General features: G+C 37.2%; 3 protein-coding genes and 1 pseudogene across 7 annotated transcripts; 1 reads left to right on the top strand and 3 right to left on the bottom strand.

Annotated features, from left to right (window-relative positions):
* The first annotated feature begins 467 nt into the window (after positions 1-467).
* Positions 468-4,314, top strand: LOC132183679 (pyruvate dehydrogenase (acetyl-transferring) kinase, mitochondrial). 2 transcript variants are annotated; one of them, XM_059597054.1, is made up of 6 exons: positions 468-866; positions 1,795-2,053; positions 2,212-2,392; positions 2,839-2,986; positions 3,276-3,489; positions 4,076-4,314. In XM_059597054.1, exons 1-6 carry the CDS (start codon positions 618-620, stop codon positions 4,153-4,155), a joined length of 1,131 nt encoding a protein of 376 aa, XP_059453037.1. In that variant the 5' UTR covers positions 468-617; the 3' UTR covers positions 4,156-4,314. The 2 variants fall into 2 exon arrangements, with proteins under 2 accessions (XP_059453037.1, XP_059453045.1); XM_059597062.1 differs by having other exon boundaries at positions 471-866; positions 4,097-4,314.
* A 1,645-nt stretch (positions 4,315-5,959) lies between these two features.
* LOC132190860 (rRNA-processing protein fcf2) lies at positions 5,960-8,665 on the bottom strand. Its single transcript, XM_059605896.1, has 6 exons — positions 8,576-8,665; positions 7,953-8,185; positions 7,601-7,661; positions 7,197-7,274; positions 6,932-7,047; positions 5,960-6,236 (listed from the first exon to the last, which is right to left on the bottom strand). Exons 2-6 carry the CDS (start codon positions 8,180-8,182, stop codon positions 6,128-6,130), a joined length of 594 nt encoding a protein of 197 aa, XP_059461879.1. The 5' UTR covers positions 8,183-8,185; positions 8,576-8,665; the 3' UTR covers positions 5,960-6,127.
* A 682-nt stretch (positions 8,666-9,347) lies between these two features.
* LOC132168095 (uncharacterized) lies at positions 9,348-15,163 on the bottom strand. 4 transcript variants are annotated; one of them, XM_059579172.1, is made up of 8 exons: positions 14,967-15,163; positions 13,827-13,963; positions 11,662-13,049; positions 10,884-11,567; positions 10,716-10,799; positions 10,559-10,634; positions 10,109-10,422; positions 9,348-9,728 (listed from the first exon to the last, which is right to left on the bottom strand). In XM_059579172.1, exons 3-8 carry the CDS (start codon positions 13,000-13,002, stop codon positions 9,513-9,515), a joined length of 2,715 nt encoding a protein of 904 aa, XP_059435155.1. In that variant the 5' UTR covers positions 13,003-13,049; positions 13,827-13,963; positions 14,967-15,163; the 3' UTR covers positions 9,348-9,512. The 4 variants fall into 4 exon arrangements, with proteins under 4 accessions (XP_059435155.1, XP_059435153.1, XP_059435154.1 ...); XM_059579170.1 differs by having other exon boundaries at positions 13,827-13,953; XM_059579171.1 differs by lacking the exon at positions 13,827-13,963.
* Positions 15,164-16,670: 1,507 nt separating this feature from the next.
* Positions 16,671-18,480, bottom strand: LOC132167372 (pentatricopeptide repeat-containing protein At1g08070, chloroplastic-like; annotated as a pseudogene).

Here is an 18,480-nt window from a genome sequence, read left to right as displayed (position 1 = left end):
ATTAAAAAAAGAAAAATCAGTGATATTTTAGTTTTTTTTAATATTTTTAAACTCTAAATTTGACAGAGGGCTTAAATTGAGAGTAATTAAAAATTAAAGAAACTAAATTAAGAGATTTAAAAATTTAAAAACTTTGTCAAATTGGGTGAGCGTCTTCCGTGAAGTTAAAAAAAAAAAAAAAAAAAAAAAGAAGAAGAAGAAGAAGAAGAAAAAGAAACGGCGGGACTCAACCGATGGGCGCCAATTACCGAAACAGGCGGCTGTGAGCCCATGCAACTCCCACGTGGCGCCTGTACAGAGAGGGAGGACCGCCTATAACTGATACGTGGGGGTGTGGTTAAAATTGTAACCCTGGTTAATTCTCTGACCCTGCCTGCTCCACCTGGCATCTGCTGTGTTTTTTCCTCTCCATAAACAAATTTTGCTTTCTTTATCTGGAAAATACCGAAAGGAGAAAAGCCTTTTTATTTACTTTTTTTTTTTTTTTTGTTGTTGTTTGGAGGGACTGACTTTCTGTAATCTCTATGCAAGTTTCGCATTGTGTGCTTGGCTTGCATGTGGGTGGCGTTATTGGAATCTCGTTGCGGTAGTCGCTTTTGGGGTGGTGTGGGAGAGGCATGGCGGCTAAGAAACTGTGCGAGACTTTCTCGAAGAGCTTGATCGACGACGTGCAGCGATGGGGGTGTATGAAGCAAACGGGGGTGAGCTTGAGGTACATGATGGAGTTTGGGTCCGAGCCCGGCGACAGGAATTTGCTAATCTCCGCTCAGTTCCTTCACAAGGAGCTCCCCATTAGGATTGCAAGGAGGGCCATCGAGCTTGAGACCCTTCCTTATGGCCTATCCGAAAAACCTGCCGTTTTGAAGGTTTTTTCATTTCCTTTCTTCCCTCTCCGAATTTGAGTTCTGGGTTTTCGGTTTTTGTGTGTGATATTTTATTTTCTCGCTTCAAATATGTGATTTTCGTGTATGGAACCGGAAATGATATAAGTTTCATAAGATAACTTTTGTTTTGTTTTGTTTTGTTTTTTTTTTTTTAATTGTTATTATGATTCTCTGTGTGCGCGCGCGCGCGCGCGTGACTGTAGCAAGAGAGGATTGGGAAAAGTTGACAGTCAGCATTTATTTATTGGAGTACTATTTGTTTGACCTTTTGAAATCCGATTCTGCATGCTGGGTTCTAGATATTTTTGTTTATTATTGTAATAGAAATGGAGATTCCTTCTGTTGTTTGGGTTTTGATTGTATACTTGCTCCAAAAAAGGGAGAACGGGGGGGGATGTGTGTGTGTTGATTTTTTGTTTCTCTGCACGGCCTCCATGGAATTGCTTTGCCGTGGTTTTTGTGTACGATCTATGACATTTGGTAGACATATTTAAAATAGAAATGTTGAAATCTACCAGAGGACATATTGTTCTGTTTCATTAGCATTATATGGATGTACCTTTCTTGCTTTTTAAAAGCTATGATCAATAGAATAGAATAGAAAAAAAAGAAAAAAGAAGAAGAAGAAGCTATGATCAATACAGTTTTTGCTTTTAAAAGGGAAAAGTGCTTTGAAATTGTTAACAAAATGATGATACCTGAGGGTCGCTGTTTCTTTCTTGCCAATTGTTTGTATTAGCAGCTTCATACTATACTAATATTAGTATACTAATGTTTCTTTTTACTGATTATTTATCATTTTGTGTGAGGTAGAGGGTGTTGGTTTGAGTTGATGGGTGATTTGTTGGATGGGGTTTATTTTGAGGTTTTGAGTGGGGTACTCACTTTGTGTAAACTTTTTAACTCTTAGGTTCGAGATTGGTATTTGGATTCTTTCCGTGACCTTAGATCCTTTTCTGAGATCAAGAATTCGAGCGATGAGAAAGAATTTACCCAAATGATTAAGGCAATTAAGGTGAGACACAACAATGTTGTCCCCATGATGGCTTTGGGGGTTCAACAGTTGAAGAAAGGCATGGATTCGACGATAGTCGACGAGGATCTTGATGAGATTCATCAGTTTCTGGATCGATTTTACATGTCAAGGATAGGAATTCGCATGCTTATTGGTTAGTTCTAATTTCCTCTTGCCTTGCTTTTATACTTGACTGCTTTATTAATTGGACTGTTCTACTAGTTCTTCATCTTTTTTCGTCACATTAATTGTATTACTATTGGGATTAGTTCTAAATATGTTCTATGTGCTTCAATTTTGAGTTAAACTCAGGGCAACACGTGGAGTTGCATAATCCTAATCCCCCTCCTCACTGTGTGGGCTATATACATACGAAAATGTCTCCACTGGAGGTAGCACAAAATGCCAGTGAAGATGCCCGTTATATTTGCATGCGCGAGTATGGCAGTGCACCTGATGTTACTATCTACGGAGATCCCCGTTTTACATTCCCGTAAGTCATCTTGATATGGCTTGTTTCAATTTGTTCCTTTCACGTTTTGTTTAATTTGTATGTTTCTGCATTTTTCGTCCCTTTCCTATTCTCGATCTTTTTCTCTCATTCTTTTTTGTTTGAGAAATGCTAGATACTATAATTTTATTCAATATTCATCTAACAATGTTGATGTAACATTCCCAACTAACCCCTAGATTAATCTTTTTTTTAAATGGAAAAACGATCCAATGGTTGATTTGGGGTACTATGTCAACATTGTAGAACAATTATAGGATAAAAATATAATATCTAAAAAAAAGTAAAAATTTCAGCTCCCCATTCCTTGTGGTCCTGTGAAACTTTCCCTTGATATGACCTTTGTTTATCCATTGACCTGAGATTTTAAAGGTTAGAGTACTTGCCTTCTCGTTTGTTCTATAATTGTATGTTTGCTTTTGAAACAGTTATGTTCCAACACACTTGCATCTTATGGTATTTGAGTTGGTTAAGAACTCCTTGCGTGCTGTCCAAGAGCGTTTCGTGGACTCTGATAAAGTTGCACCTCCTATTAGAATAGTAGTTGCTGATGGGATAGAAGATGTTACTATCAAGGTATTGATTGTTGTATTGCATACATTCATGATATCTTCGGTGGTTGTAAAATTGTCTGGGTGATGATAAGGTATCATTTTTTACATCCCACTTACAGGGAAAAGCAAAAAAGAGAAGAAAAAAGGCAAAAAGGAAAACCTCTTTTTTTGTTTTTGTTTTTGGGTTGGCATCCCCCTCCTCTATTCATTTCATTTTTACCTTTTTTTTCCTGATAACTTTGAAATCCCACTTTCAATTAACCAGTTCAACTGAAGCAATGCTTAACAAGTTCGTTTGACTGACATAATAGGTCTCAGATGAGGGGGGTGGTATACCAAGAAGTGGCCTCTCCAAAATTTTCACTTATCTTTACAGCACTGCAAGAAACCCACTGGATGAGGATTCAGATCTTGGTACTGCTGATTCAGTCACAATGGCTGGATATGGATATGGCCTCCCAATAAGCCGCTTATACGCTCGGTACTTCGGAGGAGATCTGCAAATTATCTCTATGGAAGGATATGGTGAGTTGAATGATCTCCAAATATGTTGCATTCAGAATGATTTCATACTTTGTTCTCTATTGGATTAGCACTTGGGGCTTAGTATCACATAGCAGAATTTGAACTCATTCTCGTTACCAGACAATCATGGCTACTTCGCATCAAGCATTTTTTTCCATGCAGAGCTAGTTAAACCAGCACTTGAAAAATATTATGGGTGCATCTTACTTTGTATCAGCTCCATTTTAATTCATATTCAATTAGCTTGGTGCACCTCAATGTTTCTGTGTGGGTGTTTTTCATCTGGACAATCATATTAGGTAAGAGATTTTACTTGTCATCATCTCCCCCATCCACTGTGAGATTGAAATTATACCTTGAAAGATTCACTGCAAATAGAAACCCTTGTTGTCTAATGTGGCAAAAGTACTTGGTCCATCTGTTGAGGATATTAGGATGAAGTTTGTTAAATGCTCTGCATTATATGGTGTATATAATGATAAATCATATTTTTATTGGACTATTTATTTGATCATCATTTTGCTGTCTCAAGTGTTTTTTCTTTCTTATGGCTTCATCCACAGGAGACTTTCTAACATATCTCTAGAATTGCGGTGTGTTTATGCAGGGACTGATGCATATCTCCATTTGTCTCGTTTGGGAGATTCGCAAGAACCTCTACCATGAACCAAAGCTGAAAGCGAATAATGCATTGAAGTTATTATGATTAATTAATGGAAATGTTAAAACGAGGGGTTTTGCTTGTACCTTGCACTATCAAAAGGCACACCGCATGCTATCAAATTTTCAGTCTAATAAATTGTATAGTATTTGTTTGTTCCTTAATTTCCTCTGAACAATTTGCAGCCATTTTTTTCTGTCTAATAAATTGTATATTATTTGTATGTTCCTTTATGGGAAAAAAAAAAAAAAAATTGTTAAATCAGTTCATGGGTTTTGACCCTTTGACACATACACATAGCTTCTCTAGGTTTTTTTTTTTTTTTTTTTTGGGAAAAATGACAAATTACTTCCTGTGCACTCCTGTATAAGTAATTTCCTCTGAAAAAATTTCAACCATTTTTTTGGCGGGGTCATTGTAATCTTATAATTTTTTATTTTAAAAATAAAAACAAAAGTTTATTTAAAAATATTTTAAAAAATAAGAATAAAAGAAATAAAAAAAAAAAGGGGCTAGCTTTGAGTAGCTGACCATGCCCAAAGACTTACATTTGTAATTTCATAATGACGTTGTGATAAAAATAAAAGAATTTGTAGAGGGAGTTATTAGTCATGTAGGGGTACTTTCTAAAAGTTAATGAAATATTTGTTAAAGGGTCAAACTTGATGGACTAGAAATGAATTTTCTTTTCTTGTTTTGTGGTTGACACTGGTGTTTCCATTAATATCTGGTTTGATCATGGATCCCATCACTGTCAGGTTTTAAACCTACAGCTAACCCTCAAATTAATTATCTTCCCATTTGATTAATCATAATGATAGAAGCTGGAATTTAGATAATTTGAGGGTGCTCTGACTCCAATACTATCAGTCTATCAATCACATTCAAAAAAAAAAAAAAAAAAAAAAAAAAGCTCAATATTATCATGGTCCTCTGTTAGGTGTGGAATAGAAGAATTTATGGGGTTTTAAACTCCAATATCGATTAAAGCATTTTCTTTGGAAAGTAGGTTGGGATATCCTCCCAACCAGAGAGAATATTGCCATATTTTATGCTCCTACTAATTCTGAAGTATGGTTTTGTCCCTTTTGCAATTCTAAAATCATATTTTATTGGGATGTGATATTTGCCAGGATTATTTGGAGGCTATCCAATTGGCCTTTAAATGTTGGAAGTGTTTGATAGTAGATGCCTCAAAATTTTTAGATATTTACTTCTGCAGCCATGGATCAAATCTGATTTTATAGGAACCAAGTAGTGCACTCAATTTTATAAAGGTATTGAGGCATACTGTGAATTCTCACAAACAAGCTTGGGATGACTCAGATTCAGCTTTATTAGCCACCAAATTGGCTATATCACTGGAAGCTGACATTTTTATTCTGGAAGGTGATTCTCTCATTGCCATCATTGGCTTTTAAAAAAGCCAAATCTGATTAATGATTGGCAGATTGAACCTATTACCAGGGACACTCTTCAGCATCTCTCACGGATTCTAGCATGTGAAGCAGCAAAAGTTTATAGACAAGCTAATATTTTCATGCTCATTTGGTGGCTAAATGTGCTGCAACTCGGTTCTTATGGCTTTTATTCTTGTAATTCTCCTTTTTTTTTTTTTTTTTTTTTTTCTCTCAGCTAGTGTGTGACCTTTCTCCTCTCCTTGGAGGGCCAGTTACGGAGAATGTTACCACATTCCATGTGCATTTGTTTTCTCCGGAGACTGGCATGAGAAAAGAAATAAATCATCCATATATTGGCTTGTCTAGATACAAACTACAGTAAGAGCCAAAATCATTGTACTACAGCACATGAAAATATAGCCATGATCAGATCAACGAATTCTGTTTCTCATGCATCTTTTGATACAAATATCTCATTTTTGTTACATCTTTCTCTGGTTAACTTAGCATTGGCAGTAATAATCTTACCAATATGATGCAGAAAAATCTGATAAAAAAAATAGTGAAGATATGTCTATCAGTGCCTTCTTTGCTTTCCACGCTTCCGTGACTGTCCAGCCTTTCTCTTCCACTTATCATTCCCAGCTGGTCGATTTTTTTCTTCAATCTCTCGAACCTTGCGCTTCCTGCAAAAGGTTTCCAAATTTAAGAACACTCATTTCATAGAGAGATATTCTCGCTATTCAAAAATGTTAATCGAATACAATCGAGGATTGTTAAAATTAACTGTGCTCTTTGCATTACACCAGCATTCGAAATATTCAAATAAATTCCAATTTGGCAAACTGTAGTGAGTTCTGACCAAGTTTCTGCTGGGAATAATTTCTAGAAGTAAAAAGCATAGCTACCAAGATTGTGTCCGTTTGGTTCAGTAATTTCAAGACGTGTGATTTGAAAAAAAAACAGTGATTTCAATACAGAGTTAATGAAAATATGATTTTCATAAATGCAGTTAAGTGTTTGGCATGCAGTTCGGCCTTTCAAATTGTCCTTGCTTGTGGTTTGATAATGTGATTTAGAGGGGTGTTTTTTTGTTTGAACAGAAAATAAAAACACAAACAAACATAGTCGTGGATTTTTCAATGTTTTCAAACCGTCATTTTTGTTCCAAAATGGACAACTTTCCACAAATTGCTTAAAAACACATGTTTGGCCTGTGAAATCGCAAAGCCAAAGCACACTTCCTAGGCAAAAAAACACATTTCTACGAAAGATAAGATCAAACCGCATAATGTAGATTGATATGTTTTACTTTTCAATCACCACACACCATGCTGTGATATGGCTTTTAAACCAAAAACAAGACTGCTTCATATCTTACCTGTACTGAGCAAGGGTATGATCAGATAGCAACTCATCTGCAAGCGTTGCCTTTCTCTCCTTCTTTGTTAGTCTACCTGTGAAGAATTCTGATGCTGGCTCTACCACTGTGCCCACCTAATGGTTGAAAAACCAAATGTTATAAGAACTAGCCAAGCAATAACAAAATATACACCACCAAGAGGAGAAGACACTCAAATCATACTTACACTACTCCAACATGTCACACACCACACAATTAGTCCAGAGATTACAAATAGACTTACCTGGAAATACTTGGGCAGCGTTTTTGATTTTGAATCACCCTTCTTGTAGTGCCTCTTAGGATCCATGGCACTTCGCAACTGCAATGGTCAACACAAGCATAAATTCAGAAGTCCAGACGGCAAGTTCTTTTAAAAGAAATTAGAGTATAATGATCTGCCTAAGCTACAAATTCTAATCACTCCTAGCACGTGGATTACCCATCACATTCCGTAAGGGTGTGTCCACTATCCCTATTATCTTGATAACCCATAAATCACTGCAAGTATATTCAGGCAATCAGAATAAGCTCTTAATTAATTCTACATGCATAAGTATATGTATGCATAGGTTCATCTATTTAGGCATAGTGGTTTAGATATATAAAATGACTTAATCTACAAACAACTCCTCAACGACACCGTACCTTCAGTAACCGCAGATCTTTTTCGACCTCTGGAGTGATGGTTTTTGCAGGCATGTCAAACCTATGTACATTTTACAACAAACAATAAGGAAAAAAAAAATCAGAATCCAATCATTATTTAACCTTGAATGGTTGCCAAGAAATGTGAGGGAGGAAGAAAAACAAATACTTCCAGATGAAAGAATTTTGCTAGTTGAAACCCAAATAACCAAATTCATTAACTCGTTTGAAACAAAAAACAGCAAAGTTCACGAAATTCAAGTCTTTCCTCTATTTTCTCAGCAACCAATCATGTGAAAAGAAAATATAATAACAAAAGCTAAAATAAAATGTTGCTGAAACACAGACATACCAACTCTTCCCAGTAGTATCTTTGAGTTGCGTTCTCATCAATTTGTTTAACTTTTTTGGGTCATTCGGTGGGACAAAAAGCCCATCAACAAGCTCGGAATTGGGTTTCCAAAGTGCACTAGTTTCAGGTTGATCTTGAGATTTGCTATCAGACCCATTATGGGTTCCTGATGACAAATTCGGCACCTTCGGTTCCCATGAAAGGCCAATCACTGGCTTGTTCTCAGGCATTCTCTTTACAAAAAAAAAAAAAAAAAAATCAAATCAAATTAGAAAAACATAATCAAACTCAAGCTTGCATATATACCATCAACATGAAAAGATGCCAAAGCAAAATAAATAAAAACCAGCTGAGCCCCAATCAGTTATCACCTTCCGATTGGTTGTTAAGCAAACAATGAGTGCTTCGTTTATCCCAGTTGGTTGTTAACCCAACTGGGATTTGCTAAAAACGTTGTACTAAGCTTAATTAAAGCAAAAGTTTGAAACTTTAAGTGCTTCGTTTTGCAACGTTTTCTCAGAAACCAAACGGAGAATTAGAAAAACGATCACTAAAGAAGATAAACACAAGAATCAAATCAAAGAATTGGAGAAAGAAAGAGGACCGAAACTAGGTAACGGTACCTGTGGTAGGCACCGAGCACAGCGAGAAAGAAAGAGAGAGGGAGGGAGGGGGAGAGAGACAGAGAGAGAGAGAGAGAGAAGGAGAGAGGTTCTGCGTTATTAGGGTTTTGGACTTGTAGAGTCATTATGAAATTGATAAAGGCCTATCAGAGCCCACAGAGATAGAAGGGCCCAACTGAGGAGCCCACATCAAAGTCTAGGGCAGTCTGACCCGAATTAATTCATCCAAAATTGAAAATTAACTCTTTACTCCCCCCAAAAGTTTTATTTTAGTTTAGTTTTGTCTGCTTAAACAAAGACCGAATTAACTCAACGGTAAAGCATAACGCCAAATTGAGTCTTATAATTTAAGACACTTCGGAAAATTAAGTCTCACATTAATTAGGTGTATTATACTTAGTTTTTTATTTATTTTATTTTATTTTATTTTTTTGACATCACAAGGAGAAGGAGAAGGGAATTCGAACTAGTGATCTCCGTTTTATGAGGCATGGTCCCCAGCCGATTGAGCTACTTATTGAAGACATTTTTCTAGAACATAACTCATCCCTTTTGTCACATAAACTGAGAGTAATCAAGCTCCTTGATAGGAACAGTAATTATCCAAGAGATTTCACAAAATTGTCATAGATTATCAGAAGTGTGGCAATTCAGGCTGCACGAGATAGGTACCAAAAATGTGCATAAAATAACTTTTATATAAAGGAGAACACATAATAATTGAAAGAGAGAAGTAAAACAAGAGGAGGAGGAGGAGGAGGAGGACACATGCTTTAGTGTAAAAGAGGCATCTTTATATTGATTGTTTGGATTACAAAGAGAGAAGCTGCCTGGCAAATCTACAAAGTGAACTTCTCATCATCTTTAATCTAATTACTGTAACAGCATCATGTAGATACATTACTTCTTTCCGAGTTAGTTGAACCATAAGAGTCGACTAATCACTCAAATCATCATCAAGAAAATCTATGTCAGCAGCATCATCATCATCAGTGGCAGCGCCGGAATTTGCAGGATTAACATCCAAGGGTTTTATATCGGCCATATTGGCCAGCTCAAGGCATCCCTTTCTAGCCTCTGCAGTTCCATCTTGATAATCAACCAAATCATTCTCATAAGCATCAAGCTGCTTCGTTCCATTATAAAGGATTTCCTACAAAAGAACAATGAGAAGTTGTCAGTCAAATTTGCCCAAGTAAAACTAGAACTTATTCATTTTCAAAAGAGTAGCATTATTTCCTTTGATAAGCATGGAGGTGAAGCTTTTAAATATGAGAAAATCAGCTTCATGTCACACATTCTTTGTACCATGCCCTCATCAGAATCATCCTTCAGCTCATAGGAAAAAGATTTTGTAATTGAATATCATTGGATTAATAAATGTAGTGGATTGAAAGCACCCTACAAGTTAAAATGATATGCAACATAGTGCATCCTTGCACATAACAAGCACCTTTAGTTGGCCAAATCAACCAACATGTGCAACCCAATTCCCACAACCCTTTACACGTGAAAAAATGTGAGTTTGAATACCTCATTTTCTTGCAAGGCTTGTTTCTCCGCTTCTACAATCCAGTCATCTAGTAACCATTCTACGAGTACATTGTCTGGAGAGAATTCGTTGACCCTTTCCCTTGATTGGCGTTCTCTAAGCCGCAAGTTGTAGTGAACATAGATAAGGTCATCTAATCTTTTCTGCGCTAAACGATTGTGCCTTTGGCTGTATATCTGATCAAATATGCTCCATTTGTGTTCGCACCCAAAGGATGAGCATGTCTGACTTAATATGCGTACAGCTATTCGTTGCAGCTCTAAGCAACTTATCCCATGTTGTTGCCACCAAGCAGCTAGTAGGGAAAAAAATCACTGTCACTTCAAGATTATATGATGCAATAGAAGTACCATATCCACATACTCCACATGAGTGCATGCACCTATATATAAAATTCTCAAATGAGTAACAACGCAGTTTAATGCTATCACCTGGATCAAGCTCTGTTCTTGTACTGATTGCCAATTCAGTACCAAAATCAGCTTTTGCGGAAGTATAATCAGAAATCTGCGAAATTCATATGGTAAAGTTTTAGACACAAAATATTTAGGACACAGCAAATGGTAAGCTCGGTAAGGAAATCGTTGCCTGCATAGATGCGGAAATCCTTCTCATATTGTCTGGCTCCAGCCGGGTTATGCATTCATTAAGTCCACGCATCACCTCTGAATGCTACATCCATATAAAACAAATATTTAGTTAGGAAAGAAACCCCATATGTATATGTAATCAATCAATAGTCATTGTTTCCCCTACCGCCATAAAATCAGAGTGATATCTGTACGATGGATTTAAGAAGTAAGCAGCCATATATAGGGGATGGTAAAACAATGAACTCCAGTGGCGGTCTATCGCACTCCAGAATGGTCCATATTTACGTACATCATCACCATGGATGGACTTGATAGCAAGCTTTGCTCTGTACATGTCATTATATATAGATGACATCGACAAGCTTTCACCATTATCAACCTTTTGAAGCACTTGTAATATTGGCTCCACTGATTTTAAAACATACTGCACCTTCTTCCAGAACGTAGCATTTAAAACGACATTTTCGACCTCTTTTCCCAGGCCTGATTTGGAGAACTGAGATGAAATCCATTTGTTTGATAGAAACATTTTTCTCAGACCAACCTTGTGCTCCTGCAAGCTTTGCAAAGTAGCAAAGTTGGAGACGGACCGAGTAATGGCTGGCCTCAGAAGTTCTCCTCCAGTGAATTCACTCTTCATAAGATTTAACAACCAAATTTGGTTGTAAATGACCTTCGTAATTTGTTGCCCCTTCTCCATGCATTCTCCTACACATCTTATCTTCAAAAAATCTTGAAGCATCCGATCAATACAATAGGTGGCACATGGAGTCCAGAATAACTTCCTTCTCTTCTCTTCGAGCATCTTCCCTGCAGCTTTATAACTGGGAGTATCCTCAGTGATCACCTAACAAGAGGCAGGAGGAAGAAAGCAAATTTAGTGCTAGCAGAAGATTATTTCAGGCAAGGAACTACTTGAAAATTGGAATAAAACAAAATACCTGCACCACATTTTCCTCACCAATCTCTTCCACCACTTTGTCCAGTAGCTTAAACAAATTAGAAGCATCTTCTACTACATCAGTGGCATCAACTGAAGTAACGAAATAAACACTATGGGGGCAAGAAACCAAAAAGTTAATTAAAGTCCTACCCTGCATATCTCTCCAACTGTCTGCCAGTATAGAACAACCAGTGATTGCCCAGGAGGCCTTATAATCAACTAGGTAGTAGTTTTTAATTGTTGCAATTTCCTCCTGCAGAGACTGATCAGATATCAGTTGGTTCCGAGGGCATGCCAAACCCTGACCATATTGACCAACCAACTCCAGCATCTTATGGAAATATATGGAATCTGCTGCTTCTGAAGGAACTCCTGCATAGTAAAAAAATTTGCAAATTGCAGAGAAAACTTCATCGCCAGATTTTTTATTGGACCCTGTATTTACTTTTACTTGTTTGTAAGATTGTGGTGTATGAGTCTTTGGGGTTTTCAGAAAAAGAGAATCCAATCTTGATCTTTTAAATGACGGTTCAGAACCACTAGTAGGAGACATCCCCTTGACTGCCTTTCTCAAATCTTTGCTCAATCTTCTATCACCATCAACCAGGCTATGATGCAGAGCAACCTCTTCTTTTTCAACCTCTTCATTTTCATTGTCTGCCAGCATAAAGAAGGCCGATAATTCACTAGTATCTGGTTGTCTGTGTCTTCTACCAGTACGATGCCATTTCATATTCTCTTTGATTGTGAGATAAACTTCCTCAGGAGCATGTTTACAAGGTGCTACTTCTCCAGGAATTCTAGCCAGATGTTGTTTGAACCGATTAATACCTCCACTAACTATTTTCTCACAATAATTGCATTTTACCTTCTTCTTCCTCTCATCCTGAGCAACACCATGTTCCCACCCAGGGTCAACATACCCCAGTGAGCGAAGAGGAGTCAAGTTTGCAGCCAAATTTGTATCACTAGACAGATTTCTATCAACCATCAATTGCTTTCCTTTGCTTCTATACCCAACATGCACTTCCTCTTCATCATTGTTGGCATGGAAATTTAAATTCACTTGTCCCAAGTCTTCAGACTGTCTTGCTTTTTTATTGGAACGACATTCTTCCAAATTTTCTTTCATTCTCAGGCATACTTCTTCTGGAGCCTTCTCACAATAAGTTACTTCCCCAGAAAGTCGAGCTAAATGTTGTTTTAACCTGTATATTCCCCCACTAACTACTTTCCCACAGTAATTGCATTTAACCTTCTTCTTCTTCTCATCTTGAGCAATGCCATGCTCCCATCCAGGGTCAACAATTCCACAGGAACGGGCCATGAATTCAATCATTCAAAAACTTGTACTCGGGCCATTGTTATCTGTATCTGATTAGTCTGCTGCAATAGGCACAAAAAAAAAAAAAAAAATGTCAGGAAAGATATACCAACAGCTACAGTATAAGATATACCAACACCTAGTGTATTTCCACAATTCAAAAGCCTTCCATATTTCACAAGTGCAGGCAAAGGCACTAGCAAACATGATTTTCTTAACTACAACAGCATGAGTTACACAATCAAGGAACTAATATCAATACAACAAAAAGTGGGGAAAAGATCCATGAAAAGAGCATGAAAAGCAAGATTGTACTCGAGGTCATTTGTGTTGATGTAAGAGCAGTCATATAGGTCATCGATAAGAGAATGGCTTGAAATGATCCAACAACAATAGGAGAGGTAAGCACAAAGAAGCATCAAAAGGAGGGAGGCAGAAAAGACAGATAAAACTGACATGACATCTCTTTCACAAGCTTTACTACAAGAGATAGCTGTTGACATAGAATTTCATTTAACTGGTCAAATGAAATCTATCAAAACAAGGCACTCAGAATGGAAACTTCTGTCAAAGAAATACAAACATTATTGTCCATGTATCAAACTCGGTCTGGACTGGGATCAAAATAAGGTCTAGATACCATTCAAAATTCTTAAAAGTTTGCATGGGATCTAACCTTAATTATATTTTTCAACTTAAAGAGAAAATTCTTGAGTCCTCATATATCAATTTTTACAGAATTTGATTTGAATGAGCATTTAAGATTTTTTTCTCTTCCCAATTGTTAGGTGTTGAAATTTTTTCATGGAGGAATTAGGAATGCCAGTTAAACTACATACATTGGCAGTCCCATGTGCCAAAAACTCTCTAACAGCAGAAAGTGTCAGCTGCATGCCCACTTGAAAAAACAGATAACCCTGCTTGCTCGGAGTTACTTCCTCAGGTTTCTAGAATGAGACCTTCAACCTAAAATGAACTGATTTTAAGGTCAATGGGGTTAACAATAATAATTTAAAAAAGAATAAATTGTTGTAAAACAACATACAGCAAATAAGATTGACGAAATCAACTTAGATGAACAACTCTAAAGAGATAAGAGCTATGGCGAAGACATAATTAACCCAAACACTTGAGACTAAAAAGTTATTCATAAGTTTAACAGATCACACTATTCTTTTTTTTATTATTATTATTATTTTTTTTATGACGATGAATCAGCCCACACCATATTACACAATCTATAGGTAGAAATTTGTTTAAAGGTGATGCAACAAGCACACAAAGACTTCTTACATTGTGATCAGCAAAATACAATCGCACTATTTGCTGTTTGAGAAAGTATGCTTGGGTGTCCTGACCAATTTCACAGGTTTATCAAATCATGAATTTTGGTAAACTATATACATTCAGTTTTTCAGACACGCCAATTGTTATAGGTATAGAGAGAGACCCAGAAGACCTTTTTTTTTTTAAATAAATCTTTGAGAGAGCCAGAAAAAGGACATGCCCAATAAGCAACTTAGACATATGTAACTTTGGAGAAAAGTTCCTCTTTGAGATTTAAGGGAATCTATATGAGCAACTATAATTGGTTTGCTACTTTACCCCTATTAAGAAATCAATGGAACACATCAAAACTCAGAGATAAACACCAAGCAATCCCACAAAAACCAAGCTATGAAACTAACAAAGAAACTATGCAGGGTAGCAGTAGAAAACTGACACCAAAGTAGAGAGAGACCAGCAACATTGTACCCAACAACATTGTACTCATCATTGCTTTCTAAGCATCCTCAAATGACATTATCAAGAAGCAAATAAAAGCTATGATTAGAAATCTCACAAAGACAATGTTATCCATAACAGACTAAGCTAACACCAAAGAAATTTCTCTGAATGATAATGAAAAAAAAAAAAAAACTGATTCCATTTAAGACTCAAATATATTCATATAAAATAAAAATAATTTTTTCTTTAACCTCTGAATTGTAAGATCGTCCGATACTGCATACCCGCAAAAGGGTGGGGAATCGGAAAAACGAGCGCCGAATCAGTAGTCGGCAATCAATGCTTAGAGGAAACAGAAAATTTTTGGAGAAAAATCAGAGAAGAAATTTGGGCGAAAGGAAGAAGAACGAGGTGGGATGGGTTTCGGAATCGTGCGAGTCGCGACTCGCGAGTGGGTGAGCAAGGTTCTAACTCGACCCGCCCGCGTTTTAGGGTTTTTACTCGAACCAAAATTTAACATTTTTATTTTATTAAAATTAATGAATTTAGAAAAACAAAATCTACGCGCCTTAGGTGGCGAAGTACTGAAGTAGAAGGTCTCTGACGGTCGTGTTTCCCACGCTCCTTTAAGCGAGGGTGGGTCTTTGGCTCTGACTTTTTATTTTACATTTCTTCCAAGAACCCCTCAAAAAATCATACACAATAGAGAAACCCACCAAGTTGACTCAGTGGGTCTCCGAACCCCAAAAACAAAGAAGGATTGACTCGATGACCCAGTCCTTCACAAAGTTGTACCAATCCAATCGGATAGATGCAGGTAGGGGTGTTCAAGCGGGTCGGTTATAATCGCCGCTTATAATCGCTAATCGCTTTGATGGTTGATTATTAAAAACCGTTAGGTGGTTGTGGTTAATGGTTTTGAGTCCTGCTATTTTGGCAGCCTAGCGTAGGACAAATATTAAAATAATAATAATAATAAAAATTTTGTTTTTGTTTTTTGTTTTTTTGTTTTTATTAAATTTTAATGAGTTAATATTTAGTTTTTAATGTCTTAAAACTTATTTTTGAATTTAAAACTAAAACATAGGGGTAGAAGGTTAACCCTTTAGAGATGGTATCACCTAAAAGTGATTTTATCATCCTAAATTTGGTGTTAATACTTCAAATTTAGTACTAATACCTCAAATTTAGATTCTCCTTTAATATCTTTTTTCTTCAATTTAAAAAACAAATTAAAAAAAAAAAAAAAGTCAGATGTCTGACGCTTGAGGCAACTGAAAATCTCTATTCAATGGTTTTAGGGGTAGGGTAAGACGGTTATAACCGCTAACCGCCTTTATATATATATATATTAGGAGGGAGAATAATATATATATATATTATTCTCCAAAACGGCATGTTTTGGAGGGAGAATAAGATGAAACCCAAAAAACAGAATTTTTTTTCCCATCTTTTTTAGAACATTTTGGCCTTAAACCCTTAAAATAAGCCTAAAAAATAAGCAAATTAAATGCCCAAAACACTTAAAAAGCCCAAAAGCTCATTTAAAAAAAAAAACGATTATAACCGCTAGTTATTGGATTGAATAATCACTAAAAGCCGGTTATAACTACAACCGCTAACCGCCCAAGGCGGTTGTGGTTAGCGATGATAGCCAATAATAGCCGGTTATAACCGTTTGAACACCCCTAGATGGTGTTTTTGGAAGGGATGGATATTTCAACAATTTTGTCGTTAAAAATTTTATGGGCCCATTTGCCATATGACCCATTTGTCCGATCCGGTCTCAAACAGTCCGCCACTTGTTAGGGCATGCGAACCCATAAAGATTTTTTTACATTTTCTTTCCAAATTACTAGTAATCTGGAAATCTGGATCCGAAAGGAAGTGCCATGTCATGTGATGTTTGGTATGAGAAATGGAACAAAAACATTCCAACATGATTTTTGTTCAGGTACATATAATTAATTGATCATATTGACACCGGTTACCAGTAATCTTTACAAGAACACTCTCCCATTCTAAAATGGTGGAAGCGATTTTTGTCCTGACAATGATTTCACAATCATAAGCCTTTGAGATGAGCTTAGTTGCATGGTGACAATCTTTACAGACTCGCAGGTTCTTTGAGATACGAAGAGTTTGTCCTTGTTTGACTTTCAACAGGCCAAAGGCAATTGCTAGTTTTTCACTGTGGTAGAACAAGGAGTTTTCCTTTTGCTCCTCCTCTTCCTCCTCATCTAGATCATAATGCACTACTCTATCACTGTCAGGTACATAGCCAATAGATTTTATGTGTTCTAACATCTCATCAACTTTGGCATAAATCTCTGCAGCCTGGGGATGAGCCCTTCCACCTGCAATGAATTCATTGAGGACACCCTCCAATTCAATCATAGAAAAACCAGGCGCCTTCTTCACCCCCTGTCATTCATTAGTTTCCTCACATTAGCCACATCTTCCCATCTACCAGCCTTGGCATATAAATTATCTAATAACACATAGCACCCGCTGTTGTTAGGCTCTAGTTCAATTACTCTCCTCCTTATTTACTCTCCCAACTCAATGTCTCCGTGGATTTTACAAGCTCCAAGGAGAGCACCCAATGTATCCACTTCCCTTGCTCTAAAGCTCCTAACCCTGTACAAGCAGATAACATACTAGCCGCCACAAACTTATCCAACATGACTTTTTCCCCACGCATCCTATCAAACAAAGCAAACGCCTCATGAAAACAATTGCTCTGGACATATCCGACATTCCGCACAAGCATCTTATCAAAGACCCTCCTTGCTTTGTCCAAGGACTGAAAATTCACATACATATAAATCAAATTGTTATGAGAAAACCCATTGCTTCAAACCCGAATTTCACAACATGGGCATGAACTTGTTTCCCTTCTTCAATAGCATTATCGTTGCTACAAGCTCTTATAACAGAAGGGAAGGTATATCTATTGGGCACAACAGAGCCTTGCAACATCCATTACGGTGTTGTAAATGAATGCATCTGGGTGGGGAATTGTATCAAAGACGTGGAGAGCATAACCCATATCACCATTTCTGGATATCTCACAGAACTTGATGACTCGGCCCATGGAGTCGTTGTCGGCTGAGAGGCCAAGCCAGATGAGCTGGGAGTGATATTGCTTGAGCTCAGCCATGCTTGAGCATGGCTGGAAGCCATCCAATGGTAAAATGTGCGAATTGGGCAAGCTTAGAGAGTGTGGAGTGGCTTGAAGGAGCTGGAGCGTCATTTTTTTTCCCGGGACTGCCTTAGGATTAAGGTCCTCATCTGCTTTGTGGCACAACACATGTATTTTGTGCCCTCCAATTGCAGTGAGCCACGTAAGCTTGGAACACCAAAAACAAGTAATCATGAAAACACAGGATAAAAGTTTCGCTCTCTCAAGAACTCCGCTCCGTCCCCACACAACTCCACCGCCGATTGCAGAGGCTTCATTCATGGGTCTGAGAGTGAGAGTGACGAATTTTGTGGTGATTTTGTCAAATAATTATTTTTTGGATTCGATTTTTGTGGTGATTTCTGGAGGAAATATTGATTGGTGTTTGAAATTCCTTTGGGGGATTCATGGGTTACAATAACTTTCGGTGGAAGATAACCTAATGGGTAGGATGGGATTTTTGGTTTTCTTGCTAAGGGGCCGAGCATTTCAATAGTTGTCAGCAGCATTAGCTTTCAACCAGAGGTTGTGGGTCAGGCCGTCAGGGTATGGTGGAACCCAAAGCTGGAGGGTTCGCTCGA

This window comes from Corylus avellana, chromosome ca1 (assembly GCF_901000735.1).
Source record: "Corylus avellana chromosome ca1, CavTom2PMs-1.0".
Lineage (NCBI taxonomy): Eukaryota > Viridiplantae > Streptophyta > Magnoliopsida > Fagales > Betulaceae > Corylus > Corylus avellana.
The sequence above is the reverse complement of the archived record's forward strand: the minus strand, read 5'-3'. Positions and strand labels throughout refer to the sequence as shown.

Bases quoted from the DNA above. Each gene is read 5' to 3' on its own strand.
- LOC132183679 (XM_059597054.1), top strand. From the start codon at position 618: ATGGCGGCTAAGAAACTGTGCGAGACTTTCTCGAAGAGCTTGATCGAC. The intron at 2,054-2,211 runs GTTAGTTCTAAT...AGTTAAACTCAG, and splicing joins AGGAATTCGCATGCTTATTG to GGCAACACGTGGAGTTGCAT. The intron at 2,987-3,275 runs GTATTGATTGTT...CTGACATAATAG, and splicing joins TAGAAGATGTTACTATCAAG to GTCTCAGATGAGGGGGGTGG.
- LOC132190860 (XM_059605896.1), bottom strand. From the start codon at position 8,182: ATGCCTGAGAACAAGCCAGTGATTGGCCTTTCATGGGAACCGAAGGTG. The intron at 7,275-7,600 runs GTACGGTGTCGT...TGACCATTGCAG, and splicing joins AAGATCTGCGGTTACTGAAG to TTGCGAAGTGCCATGGATCC. The intron at 6,237-6,931 runs GTAAGATATGAA...AACCTTTTGCAG, and splicing joins CATACCCTTGCTCAGTACAG to GAAGCGCAAGGTTCGAGAGA.
- LOC132168095 (XM_059579172.1), bottom strand. From the start codon at position 13,002: ATGATTGAATTCATGGCCCGTTCCTGTGGAATTGTTGACCCTGGATGG. The intron at 10,635-10,715 runs GCAACGATTTCC...TGAATTTCGCAG, and splicing joins GGATTTCCGCATCTATGCAG to ATTTCTGATTATACTTCCGC. The intron at 10,423-10,558 runs GTGATAGCATTA...TTTCCCTACTAG, and splicing joins AAGAACAGAGCTTGATCCAG to CTGCTTGGTGGCAACAACAT.